We start from the raw sequence: 27,094 nt of genomic DNA, 5'->3' as shown, positions 1-27,094 counted from the left end.
CAAAATGGCATATTTTCAGGATGCTCTGGGGATTTTGTGAGCCTCAACAACTCTTTCAAGTCCTTACTGAGCGCCTGGGGCTATAGACAAGTCCCATCCCTGGTGCCCTCTCCTTCTTACTTCAAAGGCCACGAGCTTCATGTACTTGTGACGTTGCAGATATTAAACAGGTTGGGAGACAGGTGGAGCAATGGAGGCAAAAGTCTCAAAGCAAGAATTACAAGACACAGGTTAGAGCCCTTTTGCCGGCCCATGGGATGGTGGTTACTGCAGTTAAAAAAAGCTTTGGGCATAGTTGTTTTGCCTAATTGTAGTCTCAGATTTGCATCTTTTTGTAATGTGATAGAGTAGGTGGTAGTAGTGCAAGCCTGTGCTCACCTAGAGGAGACTTAGGCCCTTTAATGTAGGGCTCATGCCTGGTTATAGGGCAGAAACAGTATTATTGTACTGGTAGATGATCCCCAGCTTCAAATGCTTCCCTTTTGATCCTCTTAGACCTGTCAGCCACTTTTGCTATGGCTGACAATCATGTTCTGTTGAACTGTTTAGTGCAGGGCTTTGGAATTTGGGGAGATGACCTTTGGTTTTGAACATTCCTGACTGATCTTTGGCAGACAGTTTTCTTTGGAGAGGCAGAGTCAAGGCCATGGAAACTGACTTGTGTTTCCCAGGCTTGGTGTTCTCACCTGTGATCTTTAATATTTGTGTGAGCCCCTTGAATGACATCACCCAAAGTGTTGATGATGCTGATGATCCCCAACTCTTTTTTTGAGCCTCAAGATGCTGCTATCTCTCTCCTGTTGCACTGGGTTCTGCTGGCATTCTATGCATTGCCATTTGTTCTGCTGGGCTTGCAATAATCCCACCCCCCACCCTACCCCACCTAACTTGGATTTGTTCTTCTATCTATGGCTCTCTGGATGCACATTAGTCCTGTTGAACTTGCACTGCCAGAGTGGCACTGTGTTCTGCTGGGCTTGCACTGCAAGACTAACACTGGGTCCTGCTGGACTTGTGTACATTGCGGTTGGTTCTGCTGGGCTTGCAACCACCGTCCTTCAGTTTCCACTGCAGATGTTCTCTAGTTTGACATCAGTTCTGTTGGGCTTGTACTGCCACATTAACACTGGGGTTGTGCTTGTACATCTGGGACTGCAAAAGTACATCTGGGACTGCTTCCGCTACAGAGATTGATGCCTTGACTTCTTGTTCTATTGGAATTATTGGGTTCTGCAATGGTTCTCTTGGGGTTGTTATGTCTTTTCTTCCATGGGAGGCATGGTTTGACCACTGATTGCTGCTTTCAGGCATGGCTTTTGCCAGGAAGCAATTTAGAGATCCATAACATTGGACCTCTTGGTCAAATCTATTTGAAATTTGGTGGGTATTTAAAGGACAGTGTCTGTACCTTTAAAAAAATCCTTAATCACTTAAATATTATATTGGTACTGAAATTTGGGAATATTGGGAATACCAATATTCTTCTGGTCCAATATGCTAAAATCCAAAAAACAATATTTTTTGCAGACAACTTTTGTAGACTCTTATGTCTATTTTTATCAGTTGGAATCTGTGCTGTGCTCATGGAATGGAACTTTCCCGCTTTCAAATTCCCTCTGCAGCCTATTGTCCTCCCTGAAATTCGCCTCCTTGGAGGGTGATGTGACAGTCTCAGGAACAGCACTGGAGATGTGTAGTGGGACAAGAAAAATCAATGGAATATTGAAAGTGAAGTGCTGCTTTAAAAATGCAGCAAGACATAAGATCTAATCCTATATATGTACTTGTGAAATATTAATAATCCTTAATCCTTCTCTGGAATCAATTTGTCAAATGCTTGTTGTTTCTGATATAAAATGACTTACTCTGGAAATCATCAAGTGCATAGTTTTGGGAAGGCTTTATACAGACTGACATGAAATGTTATCTGGTGTTTTTTTCAGAAATCATACTGAGTTTTCTTCACTTAAAGCATTAACACTAAAGGGAAATGGTCCCTCCTACATGGAGCATCTGCAATCCTCATTGTCAGCCCAAAAATAGGTCTGAATCTGTAGTGTCAGAAGGAAGGAGGATGACAGCAAAGAGTAGCAACATCCCTAGAAGTGTGGGCAGTTATTCCTTTTGCCCTGGTTTTAATATAACAATTGGTGAATACACAAATAAAATATAGCATCAAAATGACACATATATGCTAATGAAGCTTTTGAAAGTTTATTTGAAAACTTAATAGGGTTGCATTGTAGTCCAACTCACAGTCTTTGCTGTTACTGCAGACATAAAGTGGTAAATGATCCACTTCCTTCATGACGGATTTCAATTCAGGATGCAGCAGTTTTCATACTGTAGGATGCAAAATCCATGAATGCAGTTGACTCACAGTGGGCAGGTACAGAACTTCCTTCCTCATTTGACCATCATCCTTCTCCTAAGCTGATGGTGAAGGTCACCAGATCTATGTGGTACGGTTATGATTATAACCATATCATTTTGTCATGCTTGTGGGTGGAAAGTACCTGTACTGCCAGAACCTTTTTGAAGATTCTTCAGAAACATGTGGTAGGCTTGAAAAGGAAAATAGTTTTCTTAAAAATCTTGAAAGATAGCAAATGGTTGAGGAAGAAAGAAGGAAAAACACTGGAGGCAATGAAAATACACGAGGCCATGTTCCCAGTTGGTGCTGCTGCTGTGTCAGTAGAAAGATAACTGAGCAAGAAGCTGTGACTCCTCTAACTTGCACTCCTCCTACTAGCCTAGCTCTAGAATGGTTTGAGCCACGACTCTGTGCAGGTACTATGGAAAGAACAAAATAGATGGATAAAGCCTAGCGATGCTACTGAAAAATGTCTTCACTACAGTTGGGTAGAGGGAAATTAGCTTTCAGAGTCTGGTCTTGAAATGGCAGCTAGGTGAACTTTCAGGGAGGAATGTTCCAACACTTGAGAATGGAGATGGAATAGATATCCAAGAGCTGAGGTTTTAGATCAGAGGCAAATTAGTAGATGAATTACCTACTTCAACTTCAATTTACTTCTATTATTATGTGGAGTTAACCACATAATTTAGATTACATTTTTTTCTACAAACCTGGAGTTCTTCTCAGCTTTGTAGAACATCTTTCTTGCTTGTTCATGGCTTCACTCTACAGATTTGAGTATCCACTGATGGAGGCCACATTGAGAATGTTATATATTGATAGTTATCTAAAAATGACAGTAATTATCTGGCACCTTTGATCGTAGCAGGTAATTCAGGTACATATTATATTACATAATACTTTTAATTTTTAGACTAATTCATCCCAACTGCTCTTCACATACCTCTTGTGAATGTAGATACAAGGGATACTGTGATATCCATTTTACAAGAAATATACATGCCAGTGAGGTGGGAAGATCTATCACCACATTGCTATTGTAGTGTCAACTACAGTGGCCACTGGTTCTGAAGTGTTTGGAAGCTCAAGCCCAAATTGATATATTTGAGCATCCAGGGAGGATTGAGAGGAACAGTGACTGCTGCCAGCAGTAACATCTAAACTGAGCTTTGATTTTCCCTTCCTATATCCAGTTTGGGTGCAGTCAGAGGCCTCTTCCGCGCATGCAGAATAATGCATTTTCCATCCACTTTCAATGCACTTTACAGCTGGATTTTACTGTGAAATAGCAAAATCCACTTGCAAACAATTTTGAGAGTGGATTGAAAGTGCATTACTCAGCATGTGCGGAAGGGATTTAAATTCCCAGGACATCAGATTCTAGTGTCACCTTCTAGCCACTGTACCACATTAGCACTTTTTACAGAATTATGGAAATTATTACAACTTTTTAGTCCATCAGTTCATCCATGTATGAGCCTTGGCGATTTGATTAAAAATGTATACAGTAAACACAAGGAAAATTTAGGTTCAGCGTATTGGTATGTGTCTCCTACTTCCCTGAACTGTGAGCTGATCCAGTGCTTACATGGATTGATTCTCTTTAGAGAAGAGATCACTGGAGATGTGGTAGTATTACTTGCTTCATTTACAAATATTAAGTAGAGCATAGGTGGAGGTAAACAGGCATTCCTTCAGGGCAGCTGACCTGCCATTCCACTAAGACCTTCAGAGTAAGAGGAAGAAGGAGACTTTACATCTCCAGGGTGCTTCAGTAAACTCAGCAGTGTCTGTCTGTCTCTCTTTTCCAGTGGCTAAACAGCACTTTCGTTTAGACACCACCAACTGCGTATGTCTACTGGGAATAATATTGATATTGACAGTGTTTACAGTTTCTGGAAAACAGAGGAGAAGTTAAAATAAAAATGTCTATAATGAGGTTTGACTTGATTCTGTTTTTACTTATAATGTTTAAACCATTCTATGAATATAAAGAAATTCATTCTGAGTTATTGCCACTATTATACCATGTAATAATGGTCAACTGTGGTCCATGCAACGGTCACCTCCAGGTTAGACTATTGCAACTCGCTCTACGCGGGCCTTCCCTTGCGTCTGATTCGGAGATTAAAGATGGTCCAGAATGCAGCGGCGCGTATGCTTACAGGAGGTGCCATGGGAGAGCATATTACAACCTTATGCTACGCCCGCTTGCATTACAGGCTGCCAATTGAATACTCAAATCATTCTTTCACAGGTGTTGGTAAAGCAGTTAACCTTTAAGGCCTTCTACGCCGCCTGGGGCCTCCCATACCTACGGGACCGCTCTTTTACTCCATATGACCCGCTAACCCGGTCTCTAAGCTGCTCAGCAGAGGAGGCCAATTTACTGGTGGATCCCTGGCCCCTCCATGATACAGCTGGCCTCCACTCCGAGACCCAGAGCCTTTAGCAGCCTCTGGCCCCAGCCTGAAATAGGAACGCTCTTCCCCTCCAGGCCATTGTCCGGGAAGGCCCTGGCGGGGATTCCTCGTTGAGATTCTGCAGGGCCTGCAAGACTGAGCTGTTCCACAGGCCTTTGGTGAGATCTATCGCCGTTGATAGGGCCCCTCCTCCTCCCTCCCTCTCCTCCCTTCCTGTTCTTTTCCTTTTGACATCATGAAGACCTATAAACCCCCACTCTGGGGCTTCTGTGGGAATGATAGTAGGCGCCATCTGGAACTAAAGTATTAATGCTGCATTTTAATAGAGTAAGGTTTATTTTTATCAGAGCCATCCTAATTTATATTTATATTGTATTTTAATTGATTGTGCTCTTTATATTGTTCACCGACCTGAGCCCTCCGGGGTAGGGCGGTCTATAAACCTAATAAATAAATAAATAAATAAATAAATAAATAAATAAATAAATAAATAAATATAACTAACAAGCTAATTTATGTGATAGATAAATGTAGGCTCACTCACAACTTCAATTATAGTGGCTATTTTGGCTCACAATTTAAAATATTTACTCACAACACTCAATAGCTTAGAGGGCACATTGATTGAAATCCTACAGGGTCACCATAAATCAGCTGTGACCTGATGGCAAAAAGAGGTACTTCAGTTCCTTCTGAGGAAAAGGATGATGAATACATATTTAAACATATTGTTTCAAAGAATATGCCCATAGTATGAGGTGACTGGGCAGTGTTATTGCAGGGATAGCATTACTAGTTATAAGCAACTACTTATAAGTAGTTGCTCATGTTTGCAGTAGGGAGATTTTTAAATGTGAGGTTGGAATAATAAGACCATACATATTTTGTCTTATATACTCTGAAACTGTGGTGGTGTAGCCATGTAATCTTGTTCAGATATTAGTTTTATCTAGTGATCATCAACAGCATAGGGTAACATTTTGAAATAGTTGATATGGTAATGAGAAGACAGGAGTTCTAACTCAGATCTTGAACTGTGGTCCATGGTCCATAGACCATCATGATATATTTCTGTAGAGTATGAATCTTGTTAAGTAAAGAAAAGCTGCTGTATATCCCCAAGGACCTCATATGTAGTTCAGGTATACAGGAATTTCACATTGCAGCTTTTCTACTCTCTATTAGGATTTTGACTGCGCTCAACTAAAGCTGAATTGTTTCACTAATAATGTACAAAGGGTTTGCTGAACATGCCATCAGTTCAAGGCTTTTCAGCATTTTTAGAAACACAAATGTAAGGAACTGAAGTGAAAACTTGGCATTGTGCATCTGTATTAATAATTGCTTGACAGACTTGATTGTGCACATCAGCAAGATCTGCATCTTTTTTCAGGGCTTCATGTAGTTCTTTCTGTTACACAACTCATCATTCGGACTGATATAAAGTGAAGGCTCTGGAGGCTTTATTTCCTACCAGAGACCAGGAAATGTCACTGGATTTTACAATTGTAGTTGATCACTGTGTTTCTGATCTTTTCGATAAAAAGAACAAGACAGAGATCATAAGAAAACTGCATGTTTGAAAGTTGCCAGAAATGCTACCAGGATCATGTAGCATACTCAGTTAGCAAAATTTGCTTGACATTACAACCAGGATAAATGTTACTGCAAAAATTCTAGGCCTGAAGCAGAGAAAAACACTGCAGTAAAATCCAGTTCACTGTAACACACATGACAGGCAAAATATTTTTCCAGGGAGTAAAGATTGGCTGTGTACTCTCTTGCTCTACCCCATCCCTGTAGATATGATCAACAATTGAAAACAATTGACTTTCAGTGGAGAGAACTGACTAGCACAACTCCAAATAAATATTATGACAAATGCATTCTAGTATAGTTTCAGTATAGTTTAAAGAAAAAGCCACACTGGGATTTTTGCCTTGCTGGACACTGTATTGTTTGCTGACATTGAATGTTGCTTTAAATATATATCAATAACTTCACCCTTTCACATGCAAAAAACTGAAGTCATTGTCACTTTCTCCTTCGGAGCCGAAAGACATATTCTGAATGATTCCCACTGATCAGTCAGGGAGGCAGGAAACCAGATTCTTCTTCCTGCTTGGTGGATCATCCCTTTGCCTCTCAGTTCTTTTCTTGCCTCACAGGGAGTTGCAGCTAACTTGGTTACCTGTGCTAGTCCTTAAGCTTTTCTTGTCTCTATCTTTATTCTTACTCTTTATTGTCTTTCTTTCATTTTGCTCTAATCCTTCCTTCTCTCTCTCTGGCTGTCCCTGCTTCTGTCACTCCCATTGAGTCTGAGAGAAGGATACAATAACAAAAGATCTCAATATAGCTCAGATCAACTACAGCACAAGCTTGCAAGGTGTTCCTTTGGACATTGAAGCTCACCTTGAAGCTGCACAAGATGGATTTCTTTCTGAAGATGACCATAAGGCTCCAGTTATAGAGTCAAAGAAGCGTCAGGCAAGGCAGTCGCAGACTATGTGTGGGCTGTTTTGCCTCAGTCTCAGCCTCGTTGTCACCACCATCTTGAGCAGACATTCTGAACTGCTAACAAAGCTTTTTCATACTTGGGACTTTTATCTTTGAGACTATTTTACCCTATTTACATTAATGTGTGTCTGTAAACCATCATGACAAGTCCCAGTTGCAGTCATGATTTCATTGTGTTGCCTATTTTCAGCAATGATTTTATTGTGGCATCTCTAAGCAATTCTCAGTGGAAATACAAAGGAACGAATTTAACCTGTTTTTTTCCATTGATAAAAATGGGAGAGAAGGGTTCTTGATTGTGTATTCCTCCATGGCAGGGGGTTGGACTTGATGGCCCTTGTGCTCTTGTCCCACTCTGTAATTCTATTATTCTGAGAACAAAAGGATCATGAGACCTATGTGGGCAAAAGCCATGTGGAACAGGGCTGTAATAAGTAGGGGAGTTGGCTAAGGTTGTATGGATGCAACCCAAAGCTTGTATATTGTTTTGCATCAGATGTTGTGATGCGCGTCACAAAAATAAATATGCATGAAGTTCTTAGAATTGCTTGTTTACATGTAAACTTAACTTTACACCATTCAGCAATAGTGGATCAGTTTATTACTTAACAGGTTGCTGTCTATACTGGCACCAAAATTTAAATATGTTTTAAAAGCAGTAATGGAATTATGAGATACTGGGAGAAGTTAGGCTAGGGTTAGCTTTTTGTTGTGATTATGAAAACCAGTATTGTCCTTTATATGCTACAACACCCTCCTCATAGCTTTAATAATGTTATGAGAAACCTTGAAGATGTTAGTATTAGGTTTTGAGTTAGCAATAATGAGAAAATGTGATCATTAAAATGCAAAATCACGAAGCCTAAGAAATTATTTGTGGCTTCAACATTTGGGGACTGGCTGTTACAGCCAAAGAAAAGTTCTCTACTTTTACATGTTTTTTTTGCCTGGCTTTTCTTTAAAAAAATGGTTCAAAGCAGGAAGAAAAGCTGCTTGAAGGGACTTTCCCTTGCCCTTTAAATCCTCCATTCAAACTCACAGTCTTCAAAACTGTTTTGCTTTAAAAAGACAGGGGAAAGTTATGTGCAGCTCTGTGTCTCAGCTAGTTAGGAAGCTCTGACCTATTCCTCAGTAAGGGGTCAATGTGGCAGAAGAGAAAGATTAGGAGGGTGATAAAGAGAAGGAAGCACTGTCTTTAGGTATTTGTCAGTGCAAAGCTGGGGAAGGAAAGAGTGTTGATAGGGCTCTTATTTCTCCAGTCAGCCACGCTGAACCACCGAAAACACCGAGGCTTAAGGACTTAATTGAATGATGATAAAAGAAAGAATAAAAGAACAAGGAATAAAAATTAAAAGGATAGATTATCTCCAAGACTTGTATATTTCAGGCAGTATGCGGGGAACATTGTAGAAATGAGCTGGATACATTACAAACAAAATAATATAACATTTTAAAATAAAAGTATATGATAAAATTAGTAGCAAAATATTAGCAGCAAGTGGTTACTTGATAAATAAATTAACATTACAACATTGCAACCTTCCTAAAATACCCACTAGTTCACTCTAATTGAAAACTGAGTTTCTTAAGTTTTTTTCTGTTTTCCTTGGATGGTACTGCACTCCCTGGAGGTGGATCATTGTTTGCTTCAATACCTAATCTTGTTTTCAAGGGAATGGATTTGGTGTTCTTATAGCATCTTTCATACTGCTCCAAATAAGTGCCCCTTGTCCCTACTTGTACCATGTAGTTTGTTCCTGGGATTATTATGATTGTACCATATATACCGTTTTGCTTCTCAGGATTACCTGGGTCAGTCTGCCTCTCTCAGTGCACATCAGTGAATTCTGGAATTTCAGGTTCCATGTAAGGATCTCACTAAAACCACCGTTTTGCATCATGGTTGTGCATGCACACAATTCTGGAAGTCCAACATGGTCTGAGAGCATTTGGTGCCTCTGTGTAGCTCCTTAGTGGTTTTACCGTATATATTTTCACTTAGCTGGCATCATGTCAGCTTATCATCTGTGTCTTGTTTTCTCTTGCCAGTTTCTTGGCTTCTCCATCTGAAACCACAAATCCCTGAATGTACTTTAAAAATAACTTAAATTAAGTTTACAAATAATTCATGCTCCCTTATCACAATACAATGTATTGTGGCAGCAGGTGCTTATGGAATGGGTACGTTGATGTAAATATCCGTTTTTAAATGACCTGTTTCTGAGCAAAATTTTTGCAATGTTGTGACAGTTTATATTCCTGCCACTTCCATTACCAGAACATTATGGTTAGATGTTCCCCAGAGAATGTCAGCAGTGACTTGTTGGCAACAGTCCTGCATGTTTCAGCTGCTTATCACAGAAAACTATTGAGTGGAATCAATTTTGTTCAAACATGGCTGACTGGAATCAGAAAAAAACATAGAGTACTTTAGGGTTCTCAGAATTCATAAGCTGACATTTGAAAAAGAGGAATGACTGCTGTTGGTTGGGAAGACAATTGTATAGTAGATACTGGTGAGCAGAATTGAAACCAAACAATTGTACTTTTCCATCTGCTTCCCAAAGTCCTGTCTTGGAGGCCCAACTCACAAGGAGCATTTCCTTTTCTTACTCTGCTAGTCAGAATTTGGATAGGAGCTAGCTTTTTGAAGATTTTGTTACCTGTGAATTATTTTGCTTTAAACCTTGGCTGGTAGCATGTCTTTCTCCTCCAGCGACTGGCTAGTATCTGTTGCTGCTTGCAGACCCATAGTTGAAGTTCTGCCCCCAACCTGCTGGGTGACCTGCATTGAGTGGCAGGCAGGCAGATTCACCCTGATGGTTGACTGTGTGGAAATTACAGTGAACGGGTAGAAGAAAGGGGAATGGAGCACCTCCTGCCTGGTCATTCGCGCAGAGGCAGCTCCAACCTGGGATTTTACAAAAGGGTTGCTGGCTTAGTGATTTTTGAAAATCCCGGGTGGAGGAAAACAAAAACGGGCCAAACTTGTGTTCAGGATGGGACTCGTGCAAAGCCCCCCCCCCCACAAAAATGGTTCGTATTGCACCCTACACCCGTTATATTTGCTCTGTGCGGAATCCACCTGTGTTAGCAGAAGGACTAACAAGACTCCAGACTTTTCTATGTGAGATACAAAGCAAGAAGGTCAAAACATTATTCCAGGAAATTTGGTTAATCTTGCTGATGTTAATACTGATGTGATTCCCAATTATGTCAACTTGAAAAATGATTGTCCTTTCTAGCTCTCATTAAACTGGCTTTTAAAACGTTAAATAGCTTTATAGAACTAAAACTGGGGGGATTTTTTAAATTACAGTATGCCTTTTGAGCACACTGTAGTCATATTTTCCAAATAAAACTATAAGTAGAAGGATACAGCTTTTGAAAACGAGTGCTGCTGTTCTCACATGTATCTGCCAATAATATATGTTCTAATTGTAAAGGGTCTTGCATCATCTTGACTATTCTTTGCGGGCATTTATCAGGATGATGAGATAATAACTAAACCAGGCTTACAATATTTATTCCAGATCTCTTCTCCCCCATCCCTTGAATTTCTTGATCTTTAGTGTTCTTTTGAGATCAGTATTCTCCAATATTGATTTATTGGGATTATTCCTCAAAGCATATGCCAAATCTAGTTATAAATTGACTTTTAACCATCTGTGTGGATTTGGTAGCAGTGATCATTTTAATATATGGATTAATAAATCTGTCTACAACATAGAGTTGACAATACTGGAAAATCATTGAATTTAATAACTGGTAAGATCTCTACCCAATTACTTAATACCATAGGAATGCTTTTAGAGGGAAGTTTGCAAGGAAATGATGAAAACTGGATTGCTTGGACTAGCAGAGGATCAACAGAAAAGCATTCAGTCTGTGATTAACTATAATGAAATTATATCAAGGAAGGGAGACTAACAGGGCCATCCCAAACAGAATTATACGAAATCCTTTGAAGTCAATGGGATTAGAAAAGTGCAGTTTTGCTTAGAATAGAGTCATGGGGGTCTTTTCTTCTGCCTGTCTTGCATAAGTTTACATTGGGCGATTCCCCACTTTAAAAAAGGAGATACACACCGGGTTTGTTTGCTGCAGGACCTTTTGGGCACAGGTTCATGGTCCCCACTGCAGCTTCTGCCCCTCAAACAATGCTCAGGCAGCAGCCACCGGGGATTCCCACTCTGAGGCTGTGGTACGTGCACTGAGCTCAGGGGCTATCCTGATTGGCTGCTGCTGCTGGGTGGGACTATGGGGGAAGGGAGCGCTTTGCGCAGGGACTGAAACACGGAAGCGGCCGGAGCAAGTTCACCATAGGAAGCATGAGCAAGTTCACTGTAGGAAGCATGAACTGTTGTGCCTTTGAGGACAGGGGGGCATGAGCTATTTAACCAGCCAGATGTCCCTTCAAACATATGACCCTTCAAGCAGAGATCGATCTCGGCACCGCAGGGGGAAAAAAATTGGCTGCGCACGCATCCCGCCCCAGCCCACTGCTTCCTTATTGGACAAAAGGCTCCATATCACTACCAGGGGCGGGAATCTCAAATCCAGAGTCACCCCTGGACTTCCCCACTACCCCACCCTCTGTGCGGGGTTTTCAAAAAGGTGCTCTTCGGACAAGGATCTGAAAAGACGCACGCTGGGTGGGGGGAGAGCAGCAGAATCGGCATATCTGTGTTGTAGCCGCTGGGGTAGTGGGGAGTGCTGCGGGTCCCCAGGTTACTTGACGCGAGTAGCCCGCATCAAATGGTGAGTGGGGAAACAACCATAGAGCCATGAAGGCTTAAGAAAATATTTCCAGCACATGTTTTTCATGTGGCTTAATTGGTAACCAATTCATCTTGTTGTTTATAGCGAGTCTGTGCAAATTGGAATTAGAAGAAAGGACATCAAGATTAGAAGGGATGTCTCACAAATAGACTTGATCAGTGGCAACTTAAATCTCATTTTATAATTTAAGTGAGGTTCCATGGACCCTCTAACACATTTCCTGGCATCCTCCTAATATTTTTGGAAAGTAGCCAGAACCAATCTTATCAGGGCTTCTGACTGCCCACTGGCAATTTGATTGCTTGTGTTGGTTTTTTTTAAAAGTTGCTTTGGAAGGAACTTCTTTTACAGCTAAAGGACCTTCAGGGCATTACTATTGACAAGCTTGGTATATGCAAGAAAATATTGTAAGTGCTGTTAATATTAAAGGAACCATGTAAAACAAAGCTTCTCACAAACTCACTGGCCAGACTTGATAATTCAGGCTACCCTGATCTTGGAAGTTAAGCAGGATCATCATGGTTAATACTTGGAAAAAATGGCTGCTTTGGGAGATGGTCTCTGGCATTATATTCTATTGAAGTCAATCTCCTCTCCAAACCCCACCCATACTCCAGGTATTTCCCAGCCTGGAACTGGCAATCCTATATGGGTTCCATGTCTCAGGCTAGCTCAGGCAGTGAACCCAGTCAGTTGCTTCGAAAATCCCTATGGAATCCCTGAAAATTGACTGTGACTTGACAGCAAAAAAAATTAAAATAAACATTTTGAGATTGGGCCTACTTCCTGCAGCAGCCATTTGTGGTTGGTTCCACATTCTGTGGCAGCCATTTTGTAGATGTGCCCAGCACCATTTGTCAGAATGCCAGAGCAATAGGGGACACCAATTTCAGCCCTTTAAACCAACAACCCAGATTTCTGTTCAAATCATTATTCTGTGTTTTATGTTGTTCCATATTGCAGTATCTCTTGCTTACTATCCCGATAAGATGACAGGCTGGAAAAAAGGCACTGGTGAAATCGAAGTACCCTGTTGCACCTACTGACACAATCAGTGGGCATGACTTCAACTGCGGGATGTGCCAGGCCACAGCTTCTCAATCAGCCCAGCCTGACCCTAGCATAAATGGCCCATGTCACATTGGCCGAAAAGAGGCACTGCTATGGCATGTTCTGGCACAAAAAAAGCCCTCTGTGTGTGTGTGTGTGTGTGTGTGAGAGAGAGAGAGAGAGAGAGAGAGAGTGCGTGCGTGCGTGCGTGCGTGCGTGCATTTGAAGAATTGCTAGATCTCATCAGATCCCAGTAGCTAAAGCAGGGTCAGTACTTGGATGGGAAACCACCAAGGAAGACCAGGGTTGGCAAAACACTTCTGCATCTAACATGTCATGAAAGTCTCTTCTTGGGGATGTCATAAGTCAATTGCAACTTGGAGGCACTTCATACCCACACCCTCTGTCCCAGCTGTCTTAAGCATGAGTATGATGGAACTGATTATCATCATCATCATCATCTTCATTCATTCATTCATTCATTTATTCATTTATTTGCTTTTATACCGCCCACCCCCGGAGGGCTCTGGGCAGTGTACAACATTTCAGTATAACATAAATAAGCAAAAGGAGCCCTCTCAATAAATTAAATACAATATAAGATAAAATAAGGGCTCTAAGCATCGAATTAAAACCATTTAAAATACAGCATACAAAATGAAGTAAAATATAAATGTAAAAATATAGTGTCCAGTCATCTAAAAAACCCCTCTTAAGAGGGAATGGAAGGCCCAAGATGGAAAAGGGCCACAGATGATAAAAAGGGAGGAAGGGGCACCATTAGGCTGCTGTATGATTTTTCTCCATTGGATTGAGCTCCAAGGGCCTGCTGAAGGTCACCAGGCTCTAATGATTGTTCTGTAATAGTAGCTTTGCCATGGGACATGCAAGGAGGGGTAGGTAAGGATGTGGGGAATATTAATAGTGTTTGCATTAACTTGATAGTGCAGTTTATAGCTGGCCTTGAAATCAGATGATCATTTGAAAAGCACTTAAAGTTCTGTGCTGGATTGTGGTTTTTGATTTTTTTCCTTTGGTGTGTGAACTTGAACCAAAGCCATGAAACTGGATGAACTACACAAGTATGCTTGTAAAGCTATAACTGGTGGGGAATCATATTGAGAATTCTTGCTTTAATAGATTCTTCGACTAAGAGATCATGCTCAGTCTGACTTATTTCCTACTGGAATGAGATCATGGTTTGAGCAGAACTAGTTGGTAAAAAGAAAAACATTCTAACTCATATATTTTTTTCTTCATATAGAGAAATTATAAAAATGAAAATTTGTGGAGTATTATAAAATGAAATGTAATATAGGTACTGTTTACCACTATAAATATATTTTCTGTACTCATTAGAAGAAATTCACATATTATGAATGTTTGCCTATTGGGCACAGTAGGGCATAGACCAGCGGTGGCGAACCTATGGCACGGGTGCCAGAGGTGGCACTTAGAGCCCTTTCTGTGGGCACGTGGGCACAGGGTCTGTCATGTGGACGGGCGGAAAATCACACACACACACCCCACACACGGACATCTAGGCTGGCCTGGGCGCAATCGTTTACCTGGGAGAAAGCTCGGTTGCTGGCAATGGGGCTTGCTTCTGAGTAAACCCTCCTAGGGTCATGATTCACCCATCTGAAGCGTTGCATGGTTGCTTCACCAAGCTTACTCCCCAGTGGCGCGTTTCTAAATGAAAACCTCAGTATTCAGATTAAATTGCTGTGTTGGCACTTTGCGGTAAATAAGTGGGTTTTGGGTTGCAATTTGGGCACTCGGTCTCGAAAAGGTTTGCCATCACTGGCATAGACTAATAGAACACAAAGCTTCAGTGAAACTGTGCTTTAAAGATTAGATTCTGGAATAAATAAGGTTGTTCCCTTGTTCCTTTGTGTGAGAGAGAGAGTGAAAAAGAGAAAGGAGAAGCAGAGATAAATTACAGTCCATGTTCATCACATTTCTCTGTTTGATAGCGTTGGGCATGAATGTGTCTTCTTTTCCCCTTTCCCTCCCTCGCTCTCTCATGTATTGATGGCTCCCTGATTTGAGAAGTAGTAAATGAAACTCTACTTTATCGCATCCAAATGCAGGCATCTGGGCAACTGGGGTTTGTTTCCTCCTTTCAAACCAGGATTGATCTGAATACCCGAACAACTATAAAGTCAGTATTGTTTACTCAGACTGGCAACAACTCTCAGACTGGGGGTCTCTCCCTGTTGCCTCAGTTTAGAATCTCAGTTTATGGTGAGGTAATGCATCTCAACTGCTCAGATATCTGCATTTGAACATCATGCCAAAATAGAGTTTGCTTTCAAGGATTCCAAACCAGGAAGCCTCCTCTTGTGCTGCCTGTTGAGAGGATACATGACCACAGCGAACAAGCCTTGTTTGTGTCCTTTCCAAACAAACAGGAGTTTGCCATGATGGTTGAATGAATTCTATGCATATGGTTCACCCTTTTGTCAATGTAAATCTTGACTGAAGTATGAAATTAGATGCAACCCCTCTCCCCCTCTTGCTATGAAATCCTCTAAAGTAAGAGGCGTTTCAGTTTCATTGTGTTTCAGAGCTGCATTTTGCTACTAAGGAATTTGCTAAGGAATTGCTACTACAGCATTTCAAAAGCAGGAGAATCTGTCATTTTCTTCCTTTCGATGCATACTGTAACCTTTTAGGAGAAATTACTGGTAAACAGCCAAATGAACAGCACAGGTGTTATCATTCAGAAAGATTAAAGGTTTTAGAGAAGGCTAAATTACTAAGTAAGCACTGGTTTGTGTAATAGCATTGTGTCAGGAAAAGCATCTACCCTGCAATTGTACTCATGAAACCATCCTAATAGAATTTTGAATCACTTGAACTGCAATCCTATAGGCACCCGCTAGAGAAGATCCTATTGTATGTAATGAATTTTACTTCTGGATAAGCATGCATAGGATCACACTGTAGATGAATTCAATCGAGAGGGATGTTTAGCAAACTTTTGTTTCCTGTTTATTCAAAGACAATTAGTTTACTTTTCCTATACCGTCCTGCGTGATATTTATGAATTTGTCAAATATGACTTTCATTGCGCTATTCATTAAGGCTATTAAATGGAGAATGTTTGTAGACTAGTAATGCAAGGACTGGATAGGAATGAGGGGAAATATAGATCTGTTACATCAAACCCAGCTTTAAGGTAATCTGGCCAGGCATGTCCTGCCTTGAAGCTAGATAACTATTCAAGATGATGAGTTCTGCATAGTTCCCTTTGCTGACCTGAGTGTATATGTTAAGTCTGCTTGGAAAGGTCAGTATTGTATTCTCTCTCACATTGCAACATTAGAGGAGACAGCAAGAGTTCTAAACAAGAATTTCTAGCTGGCTGCTTTCTCACTTATGGAAACAAACAGAATTCTCATTAGTTGCAAAAACCTGAATTCACAGTAGCCTTTTTCAGATGGTGGGAAACTGACTTCTGGGTTCGTGGGGGAGAGGGGTTGCATCTAATGTCCATATTCCTGATATTGACACTTAATTAGTTTGTTCATTCATCTGTTTATTTTTATTTATAGTCTGCATTTCTCACATACTCAAAACACTTACTGAGCCAGTGCAGTCAGAAAAATGGAACATTCAGGAGAAACAAAGGAATTGGTTTTTAAATCTCACTTTTCTCCACCTTAAGGAGTTTCAAAGTGGCTTACAATCCCCTTCCCTACCCACCCCCAAAAGGCACCTTGTGCGGTAGGTTGGGCTGAGAGAGTTCTGAAAAACTGTGAGTAACCCAAGGTCACCCAGCAGCCTTCATGTGGAGTAGTAGGGGAAAACTGGTGTCTAATTGTTGTTACCTGCCCTCAACCTTTCTGGATAGGGTGGGATAAAAATGTGAAACAAACAAACAAACAAACAAACAAATAAATAAATAACCTGGTTCTTCAGATTGGAGTCTTCCACTTTTAACTACTACACTGGCTCTCAATTCAATAACCGATGCATTAGCATTTTAGAAGCCTGGAACCATCAAAAAGAACTGAAGCATAAGTATTCACATGACACATTAAGAAGTATAGTAATTACATAAATAGGATCCTACTTACAATAAAATAAACACAGCAGTATAAACCACAGTGTTTAATCATTTATCCAAGCAAGTTTGTGAAACCATTTTATGGAGTGCAACATTATTATCTGACCAGAAAAGCCCTCTTGAATCATACAGTTTTCCATTGTTTGTGGAAAGCCAGGGCTGGTGGGAGCTTTTCTGACCTCCTTGAGCAGACCATTCCACAAGATGGGGGCCACAACTGAGAAGGTATGCCTTCAGGCAGTCATTGATTTTTTCCCATTTGCAGGTTGGTACCTGCAGAAGCCCTTGCTAACTTGATCAAAGTTGTCATGGCAGAGCATAGGCAGAGTTTCCTGATATTGAAAGGAAAACTAGACAGAGACTGGTGAAACAATTTTATTCAAGTGACAACTTTAACGATTGTGAATTCATTTTCCTTTCCCTAACAGTGTCATGATTTTTGACCAAGGCAACCCTGGCTATGTAACAGTGGGGTTGCCATATTTCAGCTATGACTTGATGGCAAAATAAAAATCAGGCAATGTGTATCACTTCTGTGCAGGCCGATTGAAAAGTAATGTTCCTGCCTCTCACCTTGTGCTAGTCTACTGCCCCCCTCCAAAGTTGTTCTCCTGTGGACCAGTGGACCACCAGGAACATCATGGTTGAACTGGGATGACCAAAGTGAGAGAGGGAACCTGCTTTCATGAGCAGAAGTGCCTACTGCAAGTGGAAAGAGCGCTTAGGATCCAACCCTAAATACTTTTTGAAAGTGCCATAATGATTTTCATAATATCCACTAGATTATTTGGGTGATCCCTGAATAAGTCTTTTTTAATGCTATTTGGTCATTAATTGCCTTTCAATGTCATTTATTTCAGAGCTCCTTGAAGAGAAGAGGCAGCCGAGATATTCACAAAGAAAAGAAGGCATTTGCTCAGGTATTTTTTCTAAGCACACATGTGCATTTCATTATTGTTTTTATGTTTAGTGGGCAAATAAATATTCCTGTTTGCAAGGGACTGGAGATTTTGTCTGAAATATGAGAATGGTCTCAATGTTCCCATAATTTAGAGGCAATTTTGGAAAAGTGTATTGTTTTAATATTGTAAATGTTTTTGGTTGGGTGTTGTATCAGACAAAATTAGACATTTGGGTGCTGTGTGGTTTCCGGGCTGTATGGCCGTGTTCTAGCAGCATTCTCTCCTGATGTTTCGCCTGCATCTGTGGTTGGCATCTTCAGAGGATCTTCTGAAGATGCCAGCCACAGATGCAGGTGAAACGTCAGGAGAGAATGCTGCTAGAACATGGCCATACAGCCCAGAAACCACACAGCACCCAAGTGATTCCGGCCGTGAAAGCCTTCGACAATACATTAAAATTAGACATTTCTTGATACAGAAAATAAAATTACCTTGTTTCAGAAAGTATTTGGAGCAGACATTGCTCAGGGACATTGACTAAATTTATCCTGGGTGCCAAGGTTTTTTCTACTAATGAACATCTTGGCACAAAATGCATTTCGCACACTAAAGCAACGCATTCTCTCAGATACTAAGACTTTGTTTTTCATGCAAGGTGAACAGCATGTGATCTCTAGATATCGGTTTCTTTTAACCTGATTAAAATAGAAAAGTGAAGCAATTTGCCTGCTCCACTTGGATGCAGATCATATTGAATTCCTGAAGCATGATTCTCCCTAGGAAAGATACTGGTTTGGATTTCTTTCTTTTTGAGAGCTAACTATAGTAGTTGAAGTTTTTTTTTCCAGCTTTCATACCATTAGAAGTTAAATAGATTGAGCATGTTGATTGAATTTCCATTCAGAGAGAAGAAGTCACTGTTGGAAAGTCATTATTTAATTTGTCATATTAAAATAATTCCTATCTTTTTCAGACAAAGTTGTGTGCACTGGGCACATTTTCATACATTCCATAAAAGTAGCTAGTGGTGGGATTTTAAAAAATTGACAACCGGTTCCAGTGGTGGGATTCAAATAATTTAACAATTGATTGTTTACAAGCACCATTTGAACCACCGGTTCTGCTGAAGTGGTGCAAACCTGCTGAATCCCACCACTGGAAGTAGCCCTTTTTGATATAGCACCAAGAAAATAACAAGATATTTATTGAAAAACTGTAGTAAAATGATTGCATATGCAGTACTCTGAAAACTGATGTTATTTTCAGTAACATCCTCATATATGGGCTGAGTTACAGTGAGTGTTGATGACAAACCATAAGGAAGGGCATGAGAGTACAAGAATTAAGTTTTGTAGGAGAAAAGTGTTTTTACTTGAACACGGAGTGCTACAAGAAATCAATGTGGAGTACAAATGTGGAGTACAAATGTAATTCATTCCTGGGCCGTTTCTGCATGGCCATGCTGCGGGGGGTGTCGGCATAAACGACGCCAACGCACCCCCCCGGGACCGTTCGCACAGACGGTCCCGGTAGGGGCGGGGAAGAAGGCTCAGCCTACACAGAGGCTGCGCCGTTCCCTGAACGCCTTACCATCCCTCCGACCTTCCGGTGCATGCCCCCCTGCACTACGCGACAGCTCTGGAGTCACAGGGCAGGGGGCGTGTCCCCTGGCCTGGGCGACGCGCCGGAAGGTCGGAGGGACAGTAAGGCGTTCAGGAAAGGGGGGTGTAATGGTGCCTTCCAGTCGATGCCGTTCGCACGGCAGCGGTTGGAAGCCGCTGTTTCCAAAAAACCTGTGTCAGAGTACAAGTCATCATGCTTTATATCCATTGTAGCCACTGAATAGACTTTCAGGGCATTATATGACCCACATGTTATTGTATCTGAGTCTTGAGATGATATGCTAGATCCAGATGTAACAGTAAATAGGTCTGTGATGCATTCATTCATGTACTCCAGATCTGTATGTCTTTGATCGTGTCATGTGCATGGAGTCTAAAATGTCTAAAATCTGGAAGATTTTCAGCCTTAAAAATTTTCTTTGGCCCAGTGGATGAAAGTGGCAATGAAGCAGCATGAACAAATATGGGAATGAGTTGAACTGAAACTACTCACAGATGTTTAAAACAGTTTTTATCCCATTCTTTCCATCTTTCCCTCCTGTTTTTAGCTATCAGGCATAAAGATAGTATTTCTGAGGCTTGATTCTTTCTCTAACAACAGTTACCAAATTTTTGAATAAGAAGGCTCATTTTTGGACGTTTGTCTTTGCCAGGAATATGCTGTTAGTCTCATCTTTTGATTTTGAATCTCTTGGTCTTGGCTGCTGTACTAAAATGCAGCAGCCTTGGGAACATTACAGTGCTGTGATTCAGCGTTCCATTTGGTCACTGTAGATATATCTGGACCATATTTTCTCATCTACTTTTGTGTGGTTGCCAAGAAAATAGATAGTGCAATCCTAAGTGTGAAATTTTGAAAACGTCTAACCAATGCAGTTCACAGGTCAAAAGCAGATTCTGTTCATGTCACTCACATGTACCTGTAATTGTATAAATATCAAAAGTGCTGGTTCAAATTTGTGGGTTTCAGTGACATGAAATGAAAGAGAGTATTCGATATACCTTGTCACCATTTAGTTTTGTTGAAAAAAAAACAGTTTCTGTTCAGCAGAGCTGCAGAATGGAACTTCTTGGAAAATGCCAGGCAGCAGTCAGGACACAAAGAAAACTGTTCCTTCAGCGCAAGGTAGGAATGTTGGCTCCAGCCCAATTTTCTGGACACCAGCTACGCTGCCATCTCATTAGGCTTGCAATGCTGTAAGAGCACAACCACATTCTGCCCTTTCAAGACCATTGAGGAAGTGACAGTAGAAGATTTACAGTGCAAACCTAAAGCAGAGTTATGCTTACAATGGACAAAGTCCATTGCGGTCAGTGGGACTGAGAAGGCTTTGCATCTGCTCAGGATGACACTGTGTGTTCTCATCACTTTCTCTTTGTAACTTCCTGCTGGTCAAAGATATATGGAATGTATGATCCAGTCTCATCATAGCTTCTGCTCTGCAGCTCTGATTTATCCATATTCTTATTGTTTTGTTGTTGATGTTTTTCATCATTTATATGCTTAATATAGGCTGCAAGCTCCATATCACCTGGTATGGATATTTTTCCTAAGTAATCACTTTCAGCATTCATGTATTCCCTGTTCTTGTTAAACCATCTTGGAGCTGTTGAATGATGGATAAAGAACAGAATGAACCAGTAGTTCTGCTACCTTCTACTAATAATGTTTCCTTATGATGTTTGAATAAGGAAAGTGATTCCTAGTATGGATTTTAGAAGCCTGGCGTTGATAGAATTAGAATACAATAGGTATAGAATATAGAATACTTTTATGGATCATTTATTTATTTTTGTGCTGACCTTCCAGTCTGATGAAGAGTTCTGAAGGACTTGGAAACCTGAATACTGTTCTATGATATTTTGGTTGGTCCTATTAAAAATGTTACTCAGCTTTTGTTTCTGGACATTTCTTCAGATTAACAAAGCTACTTGCAGTTTCTTTCTACAATGAGTATGTATCCTCATCAGGAAAAATGGTTTCAAAATTCTAGTGGGATCATTTTAGTTTAGATGAACAAATGTCAGCTCTGAGTTTCCAGGAATATTTCTGTAAAACAGGTTGTAGTTGCTGCATAGGCAGGGCCAAAATAAATAAGGCAGAGTTGTAGAGAATATGTTATCAGCTAAAAAACTAGATTCCACAGTCTGTGGGAGTTCCACATGTCATAAACCATGTGTTCAGTGAACCTATAGAATGGTCAGGGGAGTTAATCTGTCAATGTAGTATCTGTATTTTACATGGAATTAACTGGTAACAAATAATCTGACTTTGAACTGCAATGTAGGTAATGCATGGAACTTCCATTTGCAAATATAAACTTGTGTTCTTGCAGCTTGGCATTAATAGTCCTGTTATCATATCATACCATACCATACTCTAGGTATGTTTAACAGGCGTGCAATTTGGTAATTAATATATGATTATTTAATATTTATTTGTATATCCCTTATAACTTTCAACACTAAAGTTAAGGACAAAAAGAAAACCTAAAAATATGAAAATATAGTAAATGAAAACCTACCAGTTTTAAGCCTCGCTGTCAAAAAACAGCACTAACTGCTGTAATTAAACCAAGAGGTATGTTCCCAAACAATATTGCCATATACTTCCCAAATACACCCGCCTAGTTAAATCTATCATAATCTAATCTATTTGTGCTAATCAAGATACCAAATTCTTTAAGAAGTTGTTCATTCAGGATATTAAAGGGCAATCTTTATATAGAGTTAAGGAATCAGAACTGCTTTCAGAGACAATTCCCCATTGTGCACTCATTGCTATTGTGAATTCAAAGGCCTTCACAGTGCAAACAGAGTATCCACACAATAAGATTAGTTATTCTTTTCTCTGACCATGCAGCTGGAGAGTTTTTTTGCCTTTTGAGAAAACTGGTGGTAGCAATATTATTATAACGTAATAACAATACAATGTTACCAACTTTTTAAAAAGTTTCCAAAAAGGTCTCCAGTGGCATTAGGTGTGTATGTGGGGGGTTGTCACTGCTATGGACAGGGAAGTGTAGAAACTTGCATCTTCCTATTCACATGGTTAGGCAAGCCCACTTTGAGTACATTCTTTCTGGAAAGACCATAGCAACACTTGTTTCAGGGAAAACCATGAAAGTGAATAACTGGAGGACAACCAGTCATAATGAAGTTCTGGGGTGGGGAGGACAACCCAAGCTGAAGCCAAACACTCATGTGGGAGTAACTAGGCTCGAGTATGGTTTAGCAGCTGTTTGTGTATCTCTTGTTTTATTGTGTATTTACATGAAATTTTGAGGAAATTTTGAACCTTCCCATTCCTGCATGTTTAAGTTAATTCAGTGGTTTCAGGCTAGTTTATAAATTGTCTCCTGTATACTTACCACTGTCCTGTGGTTATGCCCATAGTGTACCTAGCATCCTCTACATGCCCTTCCACCACAGCCTTTTGTGTCCTTCAAAGTGCTGCTTGTGTGGGTCACTGTCCCTCAAGAACTGTGTGGTAGGGAAAGTGAGAATCTGCAGCAAGAGAATATAGTCAGCGAGAGTCTTATTTTACTGTTCCACAAAGAGAAATGCTGTTCTAACAGAGGAATTGCTGATATGTTGATGGATCAGCATCTTAGGATCCAAACCTTTGGAGGGAAGCCCATGGGTGCTTTGCCTACAAAAGGCTGGTTTTATGCATATGTACATGATATCACTTTATGGTTAATGGAGAATTTGATTAGTTTTTCTGTGCAAAAATTACCATAATTCTGAGAAGTTGTTAAAAGGTTCATTATTCAGAAATATAACATTGTTTTCTATCAATATTTTCTTGGATTTTAAATTTAGTACCTTTGTGTGAACAGTCTATTTATCTTATAAAATAGTTTTGTAAATTATAGACAAATTAAATTTCATCTTTGAGTTGTTAAAGTTCTTGGTATAGTAATAACAATATTTAAAATGCTTGTACACTGAATGTATTAAAGACAAAAGGTTAAAAAATCACAGTGCTCATAATTCAGACATGAACAGAAATACCGTCCATACTCATGTATAAGTCGACCCGCATATAAGTCGAGGCACCTAATTTTACCACAAAAAACTGGGAAAACTTATTGACTCACGTATAATTCGAGGGTGGGAAATGCAGCAGCAGCTACTGGTAAATTTCAAAAATAAAAATAGATACCAATAAAATTACATTAATTGAGGCATCAGTAAGTCAAATGTTTTTGAATATTTATTTCAAAGAAAAACAGTAAACTAGCCCCTGAACCAAACTTTACCAAACTTGGCTGGTATCATAAGGAGTGTCACCTGATGATACCCTGAAAATTTCGTGTCGCTAGCCTAAAAACTGCGCCCCCTGGCAGCCGACAAAGTAAAAACCCTAAAATATTTACTAAAAATGTTTAGTAAAAACCCTAAAATGTGCTGAAAAACTCGACTTATACACGAGTATATACGGTACATTAGATGATGTAGTTCATAATTCTATACAAAATCCATCACCTACTTAGAAATATACAGTGCAAACAACTGGAGTGTCATAGTCAAGTAAACAGAACAAGTGAACTGTTAAGCTGAATAGCCAGTTTCAGGATTATAAATTATATTTAAAACAGTCATTGTTTTGTTTATTATTTATTATTTATTAAACATATTTATGCCCTACCTTTTTATAGCCATATTCAAGATGGCTTACAAAATACATTAAAATGCAATAATAAAACCCAATACAATAAAACCATACCATGCAATAATCAATAAAGTACACCTATAAAACCTAAAATGTTGCTTGCTAAAATGTAGATGTTAAAAGCTGTTCAAAATGAAAAGGTTTTAACCTGATGATGAAAGGAGAGCAAGAAAGGAGCACACCAGGATTCTGTAAGAAGAACATCCAGTGTCTGGAACATTCCAGTATCTGGAGTGTTCCACCGAGAAGATTCTCTCCTGGCCAGATATACAGATAGGATGGACAGAGAGCCTTCCCCAGATGATCTTAGTAAACGGGCAAGTTTGTATGGAAACAGGTGGTCTTTCAGATAATCTACCTGAACACTGTCAGTAGAAGAGGAAGCCTTCAAACTTTACTAAATTATAACATTGCTCTCACTTCTGAACAGTTACATGAGGTGTGTAGACAATTGTGTGATAATTTGTTTGTTAAGTTTTGTACAGTTTCCTAGTTTCAAATCAGCCACATGGTTCGGTACACTGTAGTGCTGATTTGGTTCGGTACGCTGTAGTACAGTTTGCAAAGCCTTGCCTGATAAGGGCTCTGCAGATCATAGGAAAAGTGGCCAAAATTTTGTTATTCGTGATCTCTTCCCCTGTTTGGCTGACCCGAATTGCTGAATGTGCATAGAGTTCACTTTCCAAATTAATGTGTTTTCTTCATGGAAAAAATCTGCAGTTTTTGAAACAAATGGGTTGCACCTGTTGTTTTTCTTGGGATCTGTTAACTATGATGCTTTTATTATCATCAAATCATCAGCCACACTTTTATTCAATTCTGTAAAGGATATGCAATTTTCATATTTTCCAAAGTTACGGCTAGGTCTTCCTCGTTCATGTAATTTCTTCTTTTTTATTGGCAGGAAGACAGTGCTGATTTGAAGTGCCAGCTTCAGTTTGCCAAAGAAGAAGCAGCACTGATGCGTAAGAAGATGGCCAAGTTGGGCAGGGAGAAAGATGATCTGGAACAAGAACTCCAAAAGTACAAGTCCATCTATGGAGATGTGGAAAGCCCTCTCCCTATTGGGGAGGCTGGAGGACCACCCAGCACAAGAGAGGCTGAACTGAAGCTTCGCCTAAAACTGGTGGAAGAGGAAGCTAACATCCTAGGAAGGAAATTAGTGGAATTGGAAGTAGAAAATAGAGGGATTAAAGCTGAGATGGAGGACTTGAGATGCCAGTATGAGAGAGCATGTCTTAGCCAGGACCATATTTCAAGCATTCCTACCTCACCATACGGTGACTCTGTAGAGTCAGCTGCAGAGCTACGCCGTCATTTGCAGTTTGTAGAAGAAGAGGCAGAACTGCTGAGGAGATCAATCTCTGAAATTGAAGATCATAATATGCAGTTGAAAAATGAACTAAATAAATTCAAGTTTGAACCTGGACAGGAGTCTGGTTGGCTTGATGATAATGCTTCCAAGTCCAGTGGATCCTTACAAGAAGAGCTGAAATCAGCTCGACTACAAATCAATGAACTGAGTGGCAAAGTGATGAAACTCCAGTATGAGAATCGTGTTTTGATATCCAATGTGCAGCGCTATGATCTTGCCTCACATTTAGGACTGCGGACTTCAAGCCCAAGGGACAGCGATGCTGAGAGTGACACGGGGAAAAAAGAGAGTGACAATGAAGAAGGCCGTCTACCTCAACCAAAGAGAGAGGGACCTATTGGGGGTGAGAGTGAGTCAGAAGATTTGTATGAAAAGACATCAGGTTTTGGGAGTGGGAAACCATCAGAAGTTAGTGATCTGTGCTCTACTGAACCAACAAGATCCAAAGAGGATGCAGAATCTTTGATCAACATCAAATGTGAGGCTGAACGTCTGGAAAGAGCTGTGGATCGTCTCATCAGTGACACGGATAGTTTAATTTATGAAGCAAAAGTGCATATAACCAGCAGTAAATCTGAGCAAGGTTTTGAAAAAGGTGAAGAGAGGGGAGAAAGGAAAAATGAACCAGAACTTTTGGATACAATCAATTCAAGGATGAAAACTTTCCAGAAAGAATTGCAAACCTTCCTGGAGAAGGTTGACAGTGTTGGGGAAGGCCTCAAAGAACAAATGGAAGATCTTTCCCCTCTTCCCCACCTTACAGAGTCTTCCAGTTTTCTGTCCACAATGACGTCCATATCTCGAGAGTCACCCATTGGTAACCAGGGAAAGGATCTAATTTCAGACTTCCAGGTATGTGGACTTCTCTGTCTTTTGCAGGAGACTACTATTTCTGGCTTCACTGGTGTTGATTTTACTCATGGCTGTTTTGTTATGATTTTGAAATATAAACTATAAAACATTTTATAAGCTTTGCTTCCCCCACCCCCCACCCCCCAAAAACCCTCTCTGCTACTTTGGTTCAGAGGCTGTTCCTCGTGGCAAAAGGCTAATATAACAGAAGCAAAAGGCACCTGGGTACATTTTTTCTGGACTATTACAGCTGATTTTACTTGTGGCTGGTTTGTTCTTATTTCAGCTTAAAATGTTGATTGACAGGCATTTAATACATTTTATTTTCAGCGACCATTAAACTGTATTTCCTGACCGTTGTATAAAGAGATGTTTTCCTCTTATGTTCATTCCTCAAATGAAGTGTTTTCTCAAAAGATCTCAACAAAAAAAACCCTAAAA

General features: G+C 40.2%; 1 protein-coding gene across 2 annotated transcripts in view; it reads left to right on the top strand.

Moving 5' to 3' along the window:
* The window catches only part of LOC125438869 (microtubule cross-linking factor 1-like), an 86,493-nt gene that overhangs the window by 28,349 nt on the left and 31,050 nt on the right, over positions 1-27,094 (top strand). For both annotated transcript variants that reach the window (XM_048507503.1, XM_048507502.1), the window contains exons 4-5: positions 18,085-18,144; positions 25,331-26,653. In XM_048507503.1, coding sequence (XP_048363460.1) covers positions 18,085-18,144; positions 25,331-26,653 — 1,383 coding nt within the window. The remainder of the gene's footprint in view (positions 1-18,084; positions 18,145-25,330; positions 26,654-27,094) is intronic.

This window comes from Sphaerodactylus townsendi, linkage group LG09 (genome assembly GCF_021028975.2).
Source record: "Sphaerodactylus townsendi isolate TG3544 linkage group LG09, MPM_Stown_v2.3, whole genome shotgun sequence".
Taxonomy (NCBI): Eukaryota; Metazoa; Chordata; class Lepidosauria; order Squamata; family Sphaerodactylidae; genus Sphaerodactylus; species Sphaerodactylus townsendi.
This window is presented reverse-complemented; position numbering and strand designations above follow the sequence as displayed.